This window comes from Mustelus asterias, chromosome 7 (genome assembly GCF_964213995.1).
Source record: "Mustelus asterias chromosome 7, sMusAst1.hap1.1, whole genome shotgun sequence".
Taxonomy (NCBI): Eukaryota; Metazoa; Chordata; class Chondrichthyes; order Carcharhiniformes; family Triakidae; genus Mustelus; species Mustelus asterias.
In genome coordinates, this window is record NC_135807.1 from 136,763,599 (window position 1) to 136,780,529 (window position 16,931).

At 47.4% G+C, this 16,931-nt stretch overlaps 1 protein-coding gene across 1 annotated transcript in view; it reads left to right on the forward strand.

Annotated features, from left to right (window-relative positions):
• The window catches only part of sntb1 (syntrophin, basic 1), a 115,370-nt gene that overhangs the window by 63,816 nt on the left and 34,623 nt on the right, over positions 1-16,931 (forward strand). Inside the window, exon 3 of the mRNA XM_078216887.1 lies at positions 14,130-14,355. Coding sequence (XP_078073013.1) covers positions 14,130-14,355 — 226 coding nt within the window. The remainder of the gene's footprint in view (positions 1-14,129; positions 14,356-16,931) is intronic.

Sequence of the window (16,931 nt, forward strand, 5' to 3'; positions counted from 1 at the left end):
GAGGCTCACTGGCCTGTAGTTCCCAGGCTTTTCCCTGCAGCTCTTTTTAACCAAAGGCATGTTGGGCTGAATGGCCTCCCTTGGTGCTGTGTGGATTTATACTATTTTGAACGCATCCCTATGCTGTAATGGGGGAATTGGGATTTCTGTGCAATGGCCTGTCATATCTCGTAGCCACTCTCAGTAAATGCAATATCATTTAGCAGCTTGTTTGACTGACTGTGGGGAGCCTGCTCAAAGGCAGAGGGAGTGTCGTTTGTAAATGCCAGTTCAGATGTTCACTGGTGCTGCACAGTGACTTTGTAGCTCACTGAGAAATGGTCCTGACTGCGTATTAATCAAGTTTTTGCAGGTTCACAGCAAGACAAAGCAGCTGGATATAGTGTCTATGTTCCACCATCCTGCTGCTGCCTCAGGAGTCAGTGCTGTGAAAACCTTATACAGAAATTCTTCCTCTAAGTGTTTGGATATTCATTGCTCAAGGTCCATAACTCCGGCTCCGGAATCATGAAATTGTCTCTAAATGTCTCCCTATATTCCCAACAGTTCCCCAAACTTTTCCTGTTTCTGCTCCAAAGCCAACTAGGACATGCAAGGTTTTAATTCCGCCCCCCCCCCCAATCGTGATGTTCGATTGGTTTTAGTGAGAAGTTGAAAAGTTGAACTGCACGGTGGCGTAGTGGTCAGCACTGCTGCCTTACAGTGCCAGGGACCCGGGTTCGATTCCCGGCCTCGGGCCTGTGTAGAGTTTGCACGCTCTCGCCGTGTCTGCGTGGGTTTCTTCCTACACTCCAAAGATGTGCGGGTTAGGTGGATTGGGCATGTTAAATTACCCCTTGGTATCAGGGGGACTAGCGGGGTAAATACGTGAGGTTACGAGGATAGGGCCTGGGTGGGATTGTGGTCGGTGCAGACTCAATGGGCCGAATAGCCTCCTTCTGCGCTGTAGGGATTCTATGCTGTTCTATTCTATTCTATGAAATTCCAAAACAGGAAAATCCAACTTGGCCTTGAGCCCGCCCCCTTGTGCTTTTAACAGTGGGTAACCAATCAACTTGCAGAGAGCGGGTGGGTTATTTGAATATTATAATCAGTCCGTGTGCCTTCATTATCTGATCACATTCAACCAGTTTTGTTGAATCAATGAGCACGAGACAAGTTCATTCAACATTTGGGTCAACTCTTTAAAAAATCTATCCAAATGGTCCCACTCCCTTGCATTTACCCCAGGGCGCTGCAACATTTTCCCCTACAAGTATTTGTCCAATTCTATTCTGGATCTGTTTCCTTTCTGGCAATGTGTTCCAGCTATAACTCGCTCTATGGGGAATCGAATTCTCCTCATCTCCCCTCTCACTCTTTTACCAATTATCTTCAGTCAGTCTCCCTCTGGTTACCAACCCTCCTGCCAGTGGAAACTGTTTCTCCTCAGTTGCTCCTTCTGTTAAATTTCCCCTGAACCTTCTCTGCTCTATTGATAATAGCCCTTGTTGATCCAGAAAAAAACTCTTCCAGTGTAGACAATAAAAATATGACAAAACTTACTCCAACTTATAAATCAAAGAAAAGGTTTAATGAAGAAACTTCATTACTCCAACACTTGAGGCCTCACCCTGGGCCATCCCAAGTCATTCAACAATTCCCAACATGTTCTTATTTATACTGAGTCAGCTGGTCAGCTGATCATCACATCATTCTGTCATTGGTTACATGGTTTACTGGGTCAGCTGACCCTACAGCTTGTTACCATTGGTCACATTACAACAGATCCAATGTTATCACCAGTTACTTTCTAACAGCCCTGGGTTCTTTCACTCAATATCCAGGGATTGAGAGACTCCAGTTTGGCTGAACTAACTTCAGAAAACATTGGCGCGCAAAGACTATTCTCAAGAAGGCCTTGCTGCTTTACACTTGTTTTAAAACCGTGAACTTGACAGATTTTCCTTGCAGCATCTATTTGAAGTTTCCACAAATAAGTACAAACCTACCAATTAGGAGCAGGAGTAGGCCACTCGGCCCCTCGAGCCTGTCCCACCATTCAATAAGATCATGGCTCATCTGATTGCACCTTCGACCCCACATTCCCATCCAACCCCCTGATAACCTTTCACCCCCTTGTTAATCAGGAATCGATCCTGCTCTGCCTCAAACACTCTGCTTCCACTGCCTTTTGAGGAAGAGAGTTCCAAAGACTCAAAGAATATCTCCTCATCTCTGTCTTAAATGAGTGACCCCTTATTTTTAAACAGTGACTCCTAGTTCCACATTCTCCCACAAGAGGAAACATCCTCTCCACATCCACCCTGTCAATACCCCTCAGGATCTTGTCTGTTTCAACTAAGAACCTAGGTTTAAGGTAAAAGGAGGAAAGTTTACAGGAGATGTGAGAGGCAGGTTGTTTACACAGAGGGTGGTAAGTGCCTGGAATGCACTGCCAGAGGAAGTGGTAGAAGCAGATACAATAGCAGTTTAAGAGGCATCTTGACAGATACATGAATATGCAGGGAATAGAGAGATACGGACAATGTAGAGGCAAAAGATCTTTAGTTTAGAAAAGGTCATGTGTTGGCGCAGGCTTGATGGGCCAAAGGGCCTGTTCCTGTGCTGTCCTGTTCTTTGTTCTCTTTTGTTCTAAATCGTCTGTCTCTTCTAAACTCCAGGTTACAAGCTTAACCGATCCAACCTTTCCACATAAGACAAGCCGCCCTTAGTCAAGATTCTACAAGATCCTTGGAAAGAGCCAAAACTGTACTTGTAAAATGTTTCATGTATTTTCTACTTGGCAGTTCCTATAACTCGAGGTTTTAATTGCCCAGAAATCCTTATAAACTCTTGAAGTAAATTTATGAAATTGCAATTTATCATTAAAATGTAGGAACTACAAAGCGGTAAATCAGCTAATTGTTCACTGCTAACAGATCCGTATCCTGGGTCAGCCTGAAACATCATTAGAAGGCCTGCAGTGAACCCTTGAGCTGGATGTATCTCTTACCATCTCGATGATGCTTAATACTTGGTCACAATATTTTATAAATAGCACAAAACAAATGAAAAGAGACATTCTGTCAAAGTTTTTTATCCTGCACTCATCAGGGCAAATGCAAGAATACCAAATTTCAAAGGGAGCAACAACATATCCTGCATCAGAAAAGGTTTCGCTCTTGCTAATGTCTTCGTCAGTTTCCATAAGAAATACATTTTCATTGGCGTGAGTCCAAACCTGCTGTCCCATGGCACTTCCATTGTGCACATTAAACATTTGCTTCATTTGAATCTGCCGTCCTTACCCGGTTTGGCCTACATGTGACTCCAGAGCCACAGCAATGTGGTTGATTCTCAACTGCCCTCCAAGGGCAAATAGGGATGGGCAATAAATGCTGGCCAGCCAACGACGCCCATGTCCCACAAATGAATAAAAAAACCGCATTTGACCAGCCCCTGTTTGCAAAACCCAAAGCAAACCGTGATTCTGGGATTGGGCTACACGTTATGAACAATCCTGAGTGTGCTACAACAGGCAAGTTAAGATCATCACAAAACTGATAACCAAGCTTATTTACACTTGCTAGAAGTGATAAACATTCACTCATAGAGACCCTGGCTGCAATTTTACTGTCCCGTCCATCGTGGGAATTGGAGCGGGTGAGGGGCTGACCATGGAAAGGTCTGTTGACCTCGGGGGGGGGATTTTACGATTTGGGGACGAGCGAGGCCCTAAAATCCCATCCCCCTTCTTTACAAACACGCCCAAGCCGTGGGATATTTTTCAATTTCCTGGGAGCTTTGGGAGTCTGCAGTTCACCATTGGCTGAGGCATTGCCATGGAGAAAGCTATCAGTCGGCCCAAATCCCGTCCTTTCCTCCTGTCATATAACTTGTGATCGTTGGAAATTTGGCATTCTTGTGTTTGTCCCGATGAGTGCAAGACAAAAAACTTCAACAGCACGTCTCTTTTCAACGGTATTTAATTTTTGCACTAGTAAGCCATCGTTAATATTGAAGATTCTGCTCCCTTTCCAATTGGAGTGGAGAGGTGGGCTCTGATGGCATGTTGGACACCATATGTAGTGGGGGGGGGGAGCATGGGGATGGAGCCTGTTCAAAGTGGAAGGTCATATGACATCCAGTTGGCATTGGCAACCTCACAGGAACCAGCCTGGGTGTATGAAATCCCTCTGGGATGATCCTTCCTTGTCCAAGTGGAGAGAATGTCAATCAGTTATTTTGCATTGTCCAGGGGTCCTAGTCCTCATCTACCTTTGCCGGTGACAATTATTCAGTAGCATCTTGGAGCAGGGACCTGGCTGATGGAGATTGCTTTCCCCCTCTGGTCGAATGGAACTGCACTCTCCCACGCTCGCTGACTTTTAATCTCTCTCCATCCCCTCCAAACTGACGTTTCTCTGTCTCAGAGACAGACTGATTCTCCCCGTTGCAGTAAAACAGGGAGGGACCATTGGTTAATCAGCCCGGTTTTGTCAATTGCAGGGTGCTGATGAAGTTAGAGTCGGCAGCAGAGTAAAGCCGAGGATGAAAGCCAGGACTGAAGCTAATGCTGCAAAAGGCAGCTCAGGCTTTGGGTGGAAGGTTCACTTTGGAAACAGTCATTGCACAAGTTCAGACTGAAGAAGCTGCCTCAACAATCATTCCACACAAACTGCTGCACTGGGATTTGAGCCGTGGACAAATATTAGGGTTGTGATTACAAGTATTCCTGGAGATTCCATCACATGACTTTCCCCCCTCGCTCCAGCTATTAGTCCCATTGGCCAACACATCTATCCCTGTGACTCATGGCCTTCCTGCACCAGTCAGAAAGCAACAAGACTCATTACCCAATCAGATAATGCTGGACTCTCATCCTGACAACCTTTTCCCCCCATTTTCAATATTTTTATACCCGGTAAAAAGAAATGTTCAAAGAAAATGATTCAAAAAAGCAATCTCTAATTTAATGTCCGGGTGATTTTCTCCAGGGTGGCACACCGCTGTGTGAGAGAAATTAATCTTCAATTCCTGCAGACCCCAGGTCAATCCTGGAGAGTTGACAACCCTAACAAATGTGGAACTATATCCTCCATTATTTATACCTTGCTGCCTGTGTGTGTGTATGTGTCAGTGTGAGCGTGTTTGTCTGTGTGTGAGTGCGTGTGTGAGTATGGGTGTGTAAGAGAATGAGTGTGTGTGAATGTGTGAGTGAGTGTGTGTGTGTATGGGTGTGTGAGAGAGAGTGAATGTGTGAGTGAATATGTGAGTGTGTGTGTGAATGTGTGTGTGAGTGAATGTGTGAGTGTGTGTGAATGTGTGAGTGAGTGAGTGTGTGTGTGTGTATGGGTGTGTGAGAGAGAGTGAATGTGTGAGTGAATATGTGAGTGTGTGTGAGTGAATGTGTGAGTGAGTGAGTGAGTGAGTGTGTGTGTGTGTGAATGAGTGAGTGTGTGTGTGTGAGAGAGAGACTGTCAGTGGAATTTCCCCATCCTGCACACCACGGGAATCCTAGCGGGCGGGACAGGAGCATGCAAAGGTTCATTGACCTCGGGTGGGATTTTCTGGTCATGGGGCGAGTGCGGCAATTCCTGTGTGTGTGTGTGTATGTTGAGTTTGTGTGTGTGTGACTATATGTATGAGTGTGTGTGTGTACATGTATGATTGTGTGCCCTGTGCAAGGTGCTATGCAGAAACCCCAGACTGTGAGGAGTTATCACCCATTCCTGCAGCCTGTTCCCAGCTGAGTCATATCAGTGTTTCATTTCACAATTTGTTACTAATTTCACTCCCGGCACTTCTTGTGACTTTTGTACGCTCCACACCCTGACCTTCACTGTAAAAGCTCCCGCTGCCAATCTAACAAAGCATTTGCAATGGCTTTTCACACTGAGAGTAAATACGGGGAGTGTGAAGTGTGATTAGCAGTGCCAGCCAGTCAGAGCAGGATATTTTCTCAGTCTTTATCTGCCTTGGGAAAGTGAACTTGGTGAGCGATGGAAGATTAGTATTCGATAGATTTGAAGAAGCAACATTTTACTTTGTGTCTTTTTCTCTCTGCAGGAAATGTCACAGTGAGCAGAATAAATCAGGAAGGGGCTACAATATATACTCCCTCTCAGAGCAGCATGAGGAGAGGCCGCACAGGCTGGGCTTGTATCTGCTGGAGTTTAGAAGAGTAAGAGGCAGCTTAATTGAAACATATAAGACCCTGAGGGGTATTGACAGTATTGGGTGGCACAGTGGTTACCGCTGCTGCCTCATAGCGCCAGGGACCCGGCTTCAATTCCAGCCTCGGGTCACTGTCTGTGTGGAGTTTGCACGTTCTCCCCGTATCTGCGTGGGTTTCCTCCGGGTGCTCCGGTTCCCCTCCCCCCACCACAGTCCAAAGATGTGTGAGTTAGGTTGATTGGCCGTGCTAAATTGTAAATACATGGGGTTATGGGGATAGAGACTGGGTGGAATTGTGGTCGATGGGCTGAATGGACTCCTTCTGCACTGTAGGGATTCCATAACTGGGTGGATGTGGAGAGGATGTTTCCTCTTGTCAAAGAATCTAGAACTAGGGGTCACTGTTTAAAAATAAAGGGTTGCCCATCTGTGGCAGAGATGAGGAGAATATTTTTTCTCTCAGCAGGTTGTCTCAAAAGGCGGAATCTTTGAATATATTTGAGGCAGAGCTAGATAGGTTCTTGATTAACGAGGGGGTGAAAGGTTATCGGGGGGTCGGCAGGAATGTGGAGTCGGGGTTACAATCCGATCAGTCATGATCTTATTGAATGACGGAGCAGGCTGGGGGTGCTGAGTGGCCTACTCCTAGTTTGAATGTTTGTCTGCAACAACCTGAAGGACAGCAGTGTTATCCACATCTGCAGTGAGTGTCTACAGACTCGGTGACACATCAGGGAGGGGGGAAGACGCCCGGACATGTTTCCAGGAGGCAGGTACATGCCTCATCAGATTTAGCCAGGAACAGGAGGGTGCGACCATGAGCGAGGCAGACACAGTGGCCCAGAAGGTAGCACTGGAGGAACCTTAGCCCTTGTAATTGTCCAACAGGTTTGAAGTTCTTGCAGCTCATGGGGACCAGAGCAGGGAGAATGAGCAGTCTGACCAGAGTACCATGGTGCAGAGGAACATTCAAGTGGGAAGAGTGGAAAGGAATGTTAGTTGGAGATGGTACAGTTAGGGAGCTAGACACAGTGCTTCAAAGTGGAGGGCGTGAACACTATGTTGTCCGCCTGGTGCCAGGGTTAAGGCTGTCTCCTCAGGGCTGGAGAAGAACTCGTAGTGGGAGGGAAGGATCCAGTTTCTGTGGTCCAGGTTGGTGCCAGGGATCAGTCTAATAAGGAGGGTCTGCTGAGGGAGTAAGAGCAACTCGGAGCTTTTTAAAATAAAACACAGCCACTACATTGAACAACCCTGGATTATCAGCCGGGTCACAATCAAATTGGCGGAGAGTAAATAAGATTAGAAAGCTCAATACGTGGCTCAAAGACTGGCTTCAGAGAAAGGTCAACATTCAAAGGTCACCAGCAGCAGTACGGGGAAAGAGGGAGTTGGGTCACAAACAGAAGAACATATCGACAAATAGGGTCAGAGTGGAGAGGAATGGTAAAGGACAAAATTCGGAACTCTTTACCTGAAAAGACAAGATAAGCAAACTGACAGAAACATATCAGTCTGGTATTGCCATTCGAGAGATGTGGTTGCAAAGTGACCAATGCTGGGAACAGAATATTCAAAAATATTCAATATTTTAAAAAGATAGGAAGAAAAGGAGGTACAGCAAGCGATTAATATAGAACATAGAACATTACAGCGCAGTACAGGCCCTTCGGCCCTCGATGTTGCGCCGACCAGTGAAACCAATCTAAAGCCCATCTAACCTACACTATTCCAATATCATCCATATGTTTATTCAATAACCCTTTAAATGCCCTTAATGATGGTGAATCCACTGCTGCTGCAGGCAGGGCATTCCACGCCCTTACTACTCTCTGAGTAAAGAAACTACCTCTGACATCTGTCCTATATCTATCACCCCTCAATTTAAAGCTATGTCCCCTCGTGCTAGCCAACACCATCCGAGGAAAAAGGCTCTCACTGTCCACCCTATCTAATCCTCCGATCATCTTGTATGCCTCTATTAAGTCACCTCTTAACCTTCTTCTCTCTAACAAAAACAACCTCAAATAGGAGGGCAAATTAGGAAGGCAAATGGAATGTTGTCCCTTATCGAAAGGGGGGTAGAATGTAAAAGGAATAAATTCTTGCTAAAAAGGTACACGACATAAGTGCAAATGCATTTAGCTGTTTGTACAGAATTACGGTTTCCCTATTCATAGAATCATAGAATTCCTACAGTGCAGAAGGAGGCCATTCAGCCTATCGAGCCTGCACCGACCACAATCCCACCCAGGCCCAATCCCTGTAATCACATATATTTACCCTGCTAAACCCCTGACACTAAGGGGCAATTTATCATGGCCAATCAACCTAACCTGAACATCTTTGGAGTGTGGGAGGAAACCGGAGCACCCGGAGGAAATCCACGCAGACACGGGGAGAACGTGCAGACTCCACACAGACAGTCAGCCGAGGCTGGAATTGAACCTGGGTCCCTGGCGCTGTGAGGCAGCAGTGCTAACCACTGTGCCACCGTGCCACCAAGAAGAGATATCCTTGTATTCAGTTTAGAGAAGATTCACTGGGCTGATTCCTGGGATGAAGGGGTCATCTTATGAGGAAAATTTGAGGAGGTTGGTACTCGTTGGAGTTTAGGAAAATGAGAAGTGATCTTATTGAAACATATATGATTCTGAAGGGGGTGCGGGGGGTGGGGGGGGGGGGGGGGGGGGTTAACCGGGTCATTGTCACCGTTGTTGTCAGTTGCCCCTCAGTGTGAAGGTGATGTCCACTCAGGGTCACTCAGGGTCACTAGTTCCTGTGGTGGGTTTTCGAGGGACTGTGAATGTGAATCCCGGTCTGTGGATCTTTGGGGAAACGGGAGGATGTTTCCCCTCGGGGGGAATTGAGCCTTGAAGCACAGTTTCAGAATAAAGAGCTCACCCATTTAACATGACAATGAGGGGGAATCTCTTCGCTGAGGGTTGATTTTCTCTGGAATTCTCTACCCTACGAGGCTGAGACATTGAGTATATTTGAGGTTGAGTTAGAGGGATGTTTGAACTGTTGAGGAATCCAAGATTCTAGGGAACAGGCTGAAGAATGGAATTGAAGCCACAATCAGATCCGCCATGAACCTATTGACTGGTGGAACAGACTCAATGGACCGAGTGGCCTCACTGGCTCCCATTTTGTGTGTTCTTATGTAACCTGTCCACAGTTACAGTGAGTTACATTGGGTGTGGGAAGTTCTCATCTTTCATTTGCTTGGCAATTATCCAGAATTATTGAAGGGAGACTTTTGCAATTGTCTGGAACATTGCAATAATCCAAGGTCGTTCAGAAAGCTTTGTGCAAGTTTCACTTTTATCAGAACACCAACATTTTGAGTTCATCCTATAGAAGTAAACTTTTCAAAGACATTTTTCTCCCTGATCATTCATCTGGATTTTACACAGCTCTGCGTGTGCTCTGCGTGTGCTTTGTGTGTGCCCTGTGTGGTCCTGCACAGTTCCAAGTTCAATCCCCATTTCACCCCATGTCAGTAGATCCCAGTCAGGTCATTACTTGTGACCTTCACAATTCATTTTGGGTTAACCAGAGATTATTCTCTCTGTCACTGAATGCCCAGGAGTGTCTGTGTCTGTGTGCAGCATGTGTGCGTGCCCGTGTGCGTCTGTGTCTGTGTGCGTGCCCGTGTGCGTCTGTGTGTGTGTCTGTGTGCATGCATGTATGTGTGCTTGTGTGCCCGTGTGCATGCCCATGTGTGTGTTCGTATGCGTGCGTGCCTGTGTCCATGTGTGTGTGTGCCCATGTGCATGTGTGTCTGTGTGCATGCGGTGTCTGTGTGTGCGTGCATGCCTGTGTGTGTATATCTGTCTGTGAATGTGTGTGTGTACGTGTTGTTGGTGGTTTTAAACATATACATCCCCACGGATCAACACTACAGCATCAAGAGAAGGGAGATTAAAATGGAAGACAAGGGAGAAGGTTATTTTCTTTGTGTGGAATGCAAGTTTCCTGGTGTCCGGGTCCTTTAGCTCTCCCTGTTGCATGGTGAGGTTTCCCGGCTATGATCCAGGGCTGGCTCCCACATGCAATGCTTCAACCAGAGTTGGTTTCTCACTTACTCTATTCTAACTCTGGCAGCTCATACGCGACTTCAAAAGCTGAACTGTAACGGAAAGCTGACCGGATACAGTTTCATCAGTGACAGAGGAGTCAGCGGGCGGATCAGCTTGTGATTAATGAAGCAAAAACTGGAAGGACATCAATCACATATTATAATGAGAATATAATCACCAGGACCTGATACAAGACACACTCCATGTCACTGTCCCCTGTTTTCTTTCTTATCACACGCTGGAGGGGATGAATCTCTATAATTTCCTCCAGTCCTATAACCTTTTGAGGTCTCTGCACTACTCCAATTTTGGTTCTAACAGGTTGTGAGAGCCTGTTACCTGTTGCACTGTAAGGAAATGTAAGTTGCCTGGACCTTATCTCTGGGATTCCCTCCCTAACCTCTCCGTCTCTCTCTGTCTCCCTCTCCCTCTCTCTCTCTCGCTCATTCTTTAAGAAAAGCCTTCAAACCCTATTTCTTTGACTTTGGTCACCCATTCCAATATTCTCTCATAGCTTGGTGTCAACTTTGGTTTAATAATGTCCCTGTTCCAATTTGTTGGGATGTTTCACATTGCAACACTGTAATAAGTCTTTAGAGACAGAAGTCCCTTCACCAAAAACCCTCTATTTACAATTCCAACAGCAGTACACAGAGTGCTATCAGTCAGCGGTCTACCTTCAGGAGTGCCAGAGGAACTGACACTCCCAGTTAAATACAAGGAAAAGACTCCCTGATTGATTTGATTTGATTTATTATTGTCACAAGTATTAGCATGCAGTGAAAAGTATTGTTTCTTGTGCGCTATCCAGCATACCATTCATAGAGAAGGAAGGGAGAGAGTGCAGGATGTAGGGTTACAGTCATAGCTAGGGTGTAGAGAAAGATCAGCTTAGTGCGAGGTAAGTCCATTCAAAAGTCTGATGGCAGCAGGGAAGAAGCTTGAGTCGATTGGCCCATCAATTGACTCTTTAAACAGGGAGGTCATACACCAACAGGCCAAACTCATATAAACCTGATTGAAGTCATTATCGATACAATATTCCAGACACTTTACAAATGCAAGTTGTTTTTGCTGAATAGTTCTCTGTGACTATTTGCCACGATGTTTAATCACAGTGATCTGGGATCCACTCGATTGTTCAGTCAGCAGAGAGTGGCTGTGAAATGTGCGGGGGAGTTCCCCCAGTCACTGTTTACTTGCCTCGACACTCCCAGTCCTCCCAGCCATTTAAAGATGTTTTCTTGTGTCATGGGATTGCGGTTGACTTTACTAATTCCCTCGGGATTGCTCCCTTTCCGACACACTTACATTTCCGACATTTGTCCCTATCTATCTGCATAAACAAGAGTTTACAGCACACTCCTCGCGGTGGCGGAGATGCAGCAAGTTTAGGGGAAACCCCGGCGAGTTTTTTTCCAGCACGACACGAGTAGTTTCAGAGCAAAAATAATTAATTGTGTACTTCAGGCCGCTGATGTGATGGGGCAGAATTTAAATGGCAATTCGAATCATTGAGAAACTTCCATTTGGTATAAATTTGGAGGAAAACCATAGAATCCTTACTGTGCAGAAGAGGCCATTCAGTCCATTGTGTCTGCATCAACTCTCCAAAACAATATCTTATCAATGCCCAATCCACCATATCCCCATAGCCCTGTGCATTTAGCATGGCCAATCCATCTAACCTGCACAGCTTCAGACTGTGGGAGGAAACCGGAGCACCCTGAGGAAAGCCACACAGACAAGGGGAGAACGTGCAAACTTCACTCAGTGGAGACAGTCACCCAAGGCTGGAATTGAACCCGGGTCCCAGCCGCTGCGAGGCAGCAGTGCTAACCACTGTAGGTAGTAGATATATAGCACCTTTCATGCCCTCAGGATATACCAAAGCTCGTTACAGCTAATTAAATACTTTTGAAGCTTAGGCATTGTGGTTTGCGGTATTGTAAGAAGTACAGCAGCTAATTTGTACATAGCAAGACTCCACAAACAGCAATGCAAAAATGGACCGATAATCTACGTTTTTTTGGGATGTTAGTTCAGGGAATTGTGGCCCTGACACAGGGAATCATTTTCCTGAAATAATGCCATGGGATCTTTTATGTCAGCCTGAAAAAGCTCACAGAGCCTTAGTTTTACATGTGAGCCAAAGATTGCACCTCTGACAGTGCGGCGCTCCCTCAGCACTGACCCTCTGACAGTGCAGCACTCCCTCAGTACTGACCCTCTGACATTGCAGCACTCCCTCAGTACTGACCCTCTGACATTGCAGCACTCCCTCAGCACTGACCCTCTGATAGTGCAGCACTCCCTCAGTACTGACCCTCTGACAGTGTGGCGCTCCCTCAGCACTGACCATCTGATAGTGCAGCACTCCCTCAGCACTGACCCTCTGACAGTGCAGCACTCCCTCAGTACTGACCCTCTGACAGTGCAGCACTCCCTCAGTATTGACCTTCTGACATTGCAGCAGTCCCTCAGTACTGACCCTCTGACAGTGTGGCACTCCCTCAGCACTGACCCTCTGACAGTGCAGCACTCCCTCAGTACTGACCCTCTGACAGTGTGGCACTCCCTCAGTACTGACCCTCTGACAGTGCGGCACTCCCTCAGTACTGACCCTCTGACAGTGCGGCACTCCCTCAGCACTGACACTGACCCTCTGACAGTGCGGCGCTCCCTCAGTACTGACCCTCTGACAGTGCGGCACTCCCTCAGCACTGACCCTCTGACAGTGCGGCACTCCCTCAGCACTGACCCTCTGATAGTGCGGCACTCCCTCAGTACTGACCCTCTGACAGTGCGGCACTCCCTCAGTACTGACCCTCTGACAGTGCAGCACACCCTCAGCACTGACCCTCTGACAGTGCGGCAGTCCCTCAGTACTGACCCTCTGACAGTGCGGCACTCTCTCAGTACTGACCCTCTCACAGTGCGGCACTCCCTCAGTACTGACCCTCTCACAGTGCGGCACTCCCTCAGTACTGACCCTCTCACAGTGCGGCACTACCTCAGTACTGACCCTCTGACAGTGCGGCACTCCCTCAGTACTGACCCTCTGACAGTGCCGCACTCTCTCAGTACTGACCCTCTCACAGTGTGGCACTCCCTCAGTACTGACCCTCTCACAGTGCGGCACTCCCTCAGTACTGACGCTCTGACAGTGCGGCACTCCCTCAGTACTGACCCTCTGACAGTGCGGCACTCCCTCAGCACTGACCCCCTGACAGTGCGGCACTCCCTCAGCACTGACCCCCTGACAGTGCGGCACTCCCTCAGCACTGACCCTCTGACAGTGCGGCACTCCCTCAGCACTGACCCTCTGACAGTGCGGCACTCCCTCAGCACTGACCCTCTGACAGTGCGGCACTCCCTCAGCACTGACCCTCTGACAGTGCGGCACTCCCTCAGCACTGCACTGGGAGTCTCTGCCTGGCTTTTTGTGCTCATGTATCCGGAGTGGGATTTGAAGCCATAACCTTCTGACACGGGGATGAAGGTGCTGCCAGCAGGCAGACAGCTGACAGCCGAGTGGTCGAACTGTGTGCCCATCACTATGGCGTGCCCCGTGCCATTGCACTGGTCAAACGTTCTGCCATTGCCCTCGAAACAGTTCCGAGCTCTCTCGGTCCCTGGCTGACTCTGTTTTATTGCAAGTCCAGGGTGATGATACTGTGTGTCTGAGCCGCTATTCCGATTTCCAATCCCTGTGTTCTAGCACACACGCTTGGTTTCTGTCCCAGTGGCTCCCAGAGGGTAGAGAGCTACCCTGCCCAATCTCCTCACAGCTGGGGCTGCTTGTTTAGAAAATGGGTTTCTAAAACTGGAATAGTAATGTCGAATTCTCTCTCTTTACCCAGTTATTGTGTTTTCCCCCCTTTTTAGTGAAGTATATGAGAGAAGCCACGCCTTACATCAAGAAGACCTCTCCGGTCTCTGAGCTCGGGTGGGAAACTCTCCCTCCAGAGTCCCCCAGGCTGGGTTCCGTGGCCACAGAATCTCCCTCCACCCCTCCGTTCTCACTCGCCAGTGACTCCAAAGACTGGAAGAGCATTCCGCTGAAGATGTGTTACGTCACGCGAAGTTTCAGCACCCCCGACCCAGAAAACAGGTAACCTTACTTCCTTTCTCTTTAATTAGCCTTCGCAAACAGGATCAGACCCGGCACAAATATCCTTTAAGGAGTCTATAAATAAACTTACTTCCGCCGACAGGAATAGTAATGTAATTCAGAAGGTGCTCGGGGTGGTCGGGTTTCACTGAAGGAGTTTTATATTCTATCAGAGTAGGCAAGGGAAATGCACCAGGGATGGTGTTACAAACTCAAATCTTCTCTCTCGTGGAGACGTTAAACGCAGGACCTAGCTGCCCTCACAGGTTAAATGGCTCCGGAACATTCTCCCTGGTCTCCTGGCCAACGTTTATCCTTGGAACAAAGACCAAGAACAAAGAACAGTACAGCACAGGAACAGGCCCTTCAGCCTGTCAAACCTGCACCAATCACATTGTCCTGTATAGACCAACTACTTGTATCTCTCTATTCCCCGTTTGTTCATGAGCCTATCAAGATAAATCTTAAATGTGGCTAATGTATCTGCCTCAACCACCTCACTTGGCAGTGCATTCCAGGCCCCCACCACCCTCTGTGTAAAAAAACTTCCCCCCGCACATCTCTGTTCAACCTTTCCCCCCTTACCTTCAACTTGTGCCCCCTTATAATTGTCATTTCTACCCTTGGAAAAAGCTTCCAACTGTTCACCCTATCTATACCTCTCATAATTTTATAAACTTCTATCAGGTCGCCCCTCAGCCTCCGTCTTTCCAGGGAGAATAATCCCAGTTTATTCAATCTCTCCTCATAGCTAATACCCTCCATACCAGGCAACATCCTGGTAAACCTTTTCTGTACTCTCTCCAAAGCCTCCACGTCTTTCTGGTAGTGTGGCGACCAGAATTGGACACAGTATTCCAAATGTTTTATATAACTCACATAATTTGCCAATTTTCATACTTGATGCCCCGGCCGATGAAGGCAAGTGTGCCATATGCTTTCTTCACCACCATTTCCACCTGTGCTCCGGTTTCCTCCCCCACTCCAAAGATGTGCTGGTTAAGTGCATTGGCCGTGCTAAATTCTCCCTCAGTGTACCCAAACAGGGGCCGGAGTGTGGTGATTAGAGAATTTTCACAGTAGCTTCACTGCAGTGTTAATGTAAGCCTCCTTGTGACACTAATAAACTTTAATTTAAACTTTAAGATTCATGGCAGGCATGCCGACGCAAATCCCGCCTGTTTTCTCCAACTGAATGACACTGTCACTTTTTGGGAAAATTGCGCTCACTAACACTCTCTCTCTCAGTTCACAGCACTTTCTGTTTTTATCCCAGCAATGCTAATCTAACCTGGGCTGTGTACATCCTGAGCTTTACAGTTTTACAATGCCGCTTGATGCGAGTCACTCAGTTTAAACAGCTACTCTTGTTCAGTCACACTCCGGAAGCTGTGCTTTGCCAATGAACACTCTGGCTCTGGTATAGGATTTCAGCATTCCACGTGATGTCTGTGTATTCCAGGCTGCGTCTCTCTAGAAATATCACTAAAACCACACACAACTCTTGCAACAGAACAGAACCTCCCTCATTGGAGCCTCCTATGAATCATGCCGCAACATTTTTCCATCGTTCTAACTGTGCATCTCCCTTGCCTGCTGTAGCAGATTGACATTGAACTGCCCTCAGTTTCATTTTAGACAGCCTTTGCCCCAATCTTTGTCACACATTTCACTGTCCCTCCCTTACCCTCGCGCTGTGCCCCAGAGGCTGTCACAGGGCGAGCACAACTGTTTGTGTGTGTCTTTGCAACTTGTAGATAGGGAACACCAAGCATGTAACTGCAGCACAGAGGCCCAGGAATCACCTTCCAAACCAGCACCCTCTGCCATCTAGGAGGACAAGGGCAGCAGATACCTGGGAACACCACTACCTGCAAGTTCCCCTCCGAGCCACCCGCCATCCTGACTCGGAAATATATCGGCCATTCATTCACTGTCACTGGGTCAAAATCCTGGAACTCCTTCCCTAACAGCACTGTGGGTGTACCTACACCTCAGAGACTGCAGTGGTTCCAGAAGGCAGCTCACCACCACCTTCTCAGTGAGTAATTAGGGAAGGGCCAACCACTTTCACATCCCATAAAATAATTTTTTAAAGATAAAAGGTAAAAGCCGCCGCGACCAGGGCAAATCTCCCGCTTGTTGTGATTGGTTGTAGGGACTCAGGATAATCAAAGTTTGGAACCCTCCTCCACAAATCACAATTGACACTGTTCCTTTTAAATCTATCAATCTCAGGATTTAGTTTTCTTTAGTTTATTTATGAGTGTCACATTAACACTGCAATGAAGTTACTGTGAAAATCCCCTAGTCGCCACACTCCGGCACTTTGTTCGGGCACACTGAGGGAGAATTTAGCATGGTCAATGCACCTAATCGGCACGTCTTTGGGACTGTGGGAGGAAACCGGAGCACCCAGAGGAAACCCACGCAGACATGGGGAGAATGTGCAGACTCTGCACAGACAGTGAGCCAAGCCGGGAATCGAATCCAGTTCCCTGACGCTGAGAGGCATGCCGGCTCTATTTATGTTAAGCAAGGGTAAGAAAGGTTATGGGGCAAAGACAGAGTTGGAC